Here is a 2500-nt window from a genome sequence, read left to right on the forward strand (position 1 = left end):
CCGCTAAACGAAGGTTAAACAGTAATGCGTCGTCGCCCATACAACCCTCAGATGATGAGGGCATGGCAGAGTGGATGAAGGTAGTCGAGGTAAGTTAAATTCAAAATTAAGGGGCGTCTGTGCACCCAATCGGTGCATTCAGAGAGGATTAGTCAACGCGCCTCGGCCGACCTACCCTGCTTTACGCTTGGTATAAAATTGCGATGTTGATGAATCATTGAAATGTAGGTCAAACGTAAGGAGGCCATCTACCGCCAAATGCTAGAATATCGACGTATTTCAGAACATGAAACCAAAAGGGCCAATGATCTTGAAGCACAGCGACGTGTCCTCGAGGCTAGTTTTTACGCAGTTGAGTTGTGCTGGACCCAGGTTCGTTTTTGACTTCCTTGTTTCGATCTTCGTTGGTTAATGTTATTTGCAGATTGTTGCTGCTGTTAGGGATCTAGCTGGAGCCGAAGATCTACAATTAAAAGAAGAGGAGGTTTTAGAACGTAAGTGGTGTCGAGACCGTTCATTTTCCATATTTGCTAAATAAGTTGATAGCTTTACTGGATCCATCAACTCCTGTACCGGAGCTGGAAAAGGCGCTGCAAAGTAGATTGCCCACTACGAGACAATTAGTGACTCGTTTTGTTGATCTTGTGGCTCATAATGCTGCCAGACCGGCTTCTGAAGCAGATTTACAAGCTCGCTGCTTGAAATTGGAAGCCGAGGCTAGTGCTCTCCGTTCCAATTCGAAATTACTAGAATCTGAGATCTCGGCTCTTAAAGGTTCCCGCGACGAAGTGCAAAGGGACCTACACAGAACTCAAAAGGCGCTGGATCGAGAACGGATGGAGCACAGCAAGGCTCAAGAAGAATGGAAAGAGGAACGAACAAGAGGAGGCCGAGCGACCCCCAATTTACGGGCCAATGGATCAGGCCACTCGACTCCCAATGGCAAGGTTGAAGCCGATAAGAAGTTTTACAATGGTGCTGGTCCGTCGATGGCGGGCGTGCTGCAGGATACTTCAGAATTAGAACAATTAGCAGCATCAAGGCTGAAGCAACTGGAACAGCTTCGTGTTGAGCAAACGCATCTCCAGCAAGAGGTCGATAGGTTAAAGATCTTGGTAAGTCTTTTTTGCCATATGCGAGGCTACAAATTAATCTAGCTTTAGGCAAATCATCCTTCTGAAACTGCCCTTCGAGAATCCCCATTCTTCCAAGTCTATCTTCGTCAACTTTCCACCTCCATAAACCGCGCTGAATCTCTTCAGGCCCGCTTTACAGCCACTGAAAGCAAGCTGGATCAACTTCGTGATTCCAATGGTGAATTTCGTGAGGCGGTTCTTGCTGAAGCGCGAGGGCAGACGGAGGTCTTACGGGCTCAAATGGCTAAAAAAGACTCTGACATTGCTAGGCTACGTGGCCAGCGTGACGAATTGAACAGCGAAATCATGGAAAGACGAGCCAAAGAAGTCGAGAAATGCAAGTATACGGAACAAATAGAGAACCTGGCGAACTCTAGACAAGAGAGGATCAGTTTCCTCACTTCTGAAGTTCGACGCTTGAAAGGCAGGCTTGCGGCTGCGCATGGTTCCGATGGTTATCTCTCATTCCTCAAAGAAGCTGGTATTGATGGCGATTACGTTAAAGATCTCGAGGCAAAGGTTGTTACTTCTCAAGATCAGATCAATGCTCTTACTTCTCAACTCGAACGCGTCTCTTCAGATACTGCCGCCGCGAAAAGCGAAACTGAGGTCCGGACTGAGCTTGAGTCGGCCAAGCGTTTACTTGCTCGTTATGAAAGGATCTTGGGGCCTAACCCAGAAGCTGCTGAGGATGTGAGATACTTGTCCCAGCAGCTGGAAAAGAAGGAGAAGGAAAGGGCATCGCTAGAAATGAGGTTGGAGGAGGCCGAGGCGGCAACCAACGCATTGTATTCAGAGGTTGAGGGATTGTCAAAATTATGGGAAGCTTTGGATCAGACGGTGAAGAGCAAAGTGCTTGAATTGAGGGATGGGGAGCAGAAGATCACGCGGTTAGCCACTGAGGTATGCCTCACTCACCCCTGTGTAGTTCTTAATGCTAATCACGCCGGACATCAGAAAGCGAAAGCTGATAATAAGTACTTTGCCGCTATGCGTGCGAAAGAAGCAGTCGATATGGAGGCGAAGGCAGCTCAACGTAGTGTGGAAAAGCAGTTGCGGTTGCTGGAGAGAGCACAGGAGGTTGAAACAAGTCTGCGATCTCAAATTGTATGCGAATTCATGAAACCGGCGACGTTTTGCTCACATGTGCCTCAGACTGCTAATGAGAAAGGTTTAACCGCTCTAAAAAATAACGCTCTGGATTTGCAAAACCAGCTCGCCACGGTCGTCGCTGAGAAAACTCAGCTTGAGCTTCGACTCCAACAATCGCAAAACGCTCTCATAGAGGCACAACAAATTATGCATCAACGCGTCGCTGAAGCAATCGCGGAGAAGGAAGCGAGAGCAAAGTTACAAGACGAGGC

At 47.9% G+C, this 2500-nt stretch overlaps 1 protein-coding gene across 1 annotated transcript in view; it reads left to right on the forward strand.

Moving 5' to 3' along the window:
- The window catches only part of CNAG_04303 (E3 ubiquitin-protein ligase BRE1), a 3548-nt gene that overhangs the window by 347 nt on the left and 701 nt on the right, over nucleotides 1-2500 (forward strand). The window contains exons 1-7 of the mRNA XM_012196332.1: nucleotides 1-89; nucleotides 229-372; nucleotides 425-494; nucleotides 547-1115; nucleotides 1164-2039; nucleotides 2094-2243; nucleotides 2292-2500. The exon at nucleotides 1-89 is cut by the window's left edge and continues 347 nt beyond it; the exon at nucleotides 2292-2500 is cut by the window's right edge and continues 121 nt beyond it. Of these exons, the coding sequence (XP_012051722.1) occupies nucleotides 1-89; nucleotides 229-372; nucleotides 425-494; nucleotides 547-1115; nucleotides 1164-2039; nucleotides 2094-2243; nucleotides 2292-2500 (2107 nt within the window). The remainder of the gene's footprint in view (nucleotides 90-228; nucleotides 373-424; nucleotides 495-546; nucleotides 1116-1163; nucleotides 2040-2093; nucleotides 2244-2291) is intronic.

This window comes from Cryptococcus neoformans, chromosome 9 (genome assembly GCF_000149245.1).
Source record: "Cryptococcus neoformans var. grubii H99 chromosome 9, complete sequence".
Classification (NCBI taxonomy): Eukaryota; Fungi; Basidiomycota; class Tremellomycetes; order Tremellales; family Cryptococcaceae; genus Cryptococcus; species Cryptococcus neoformans.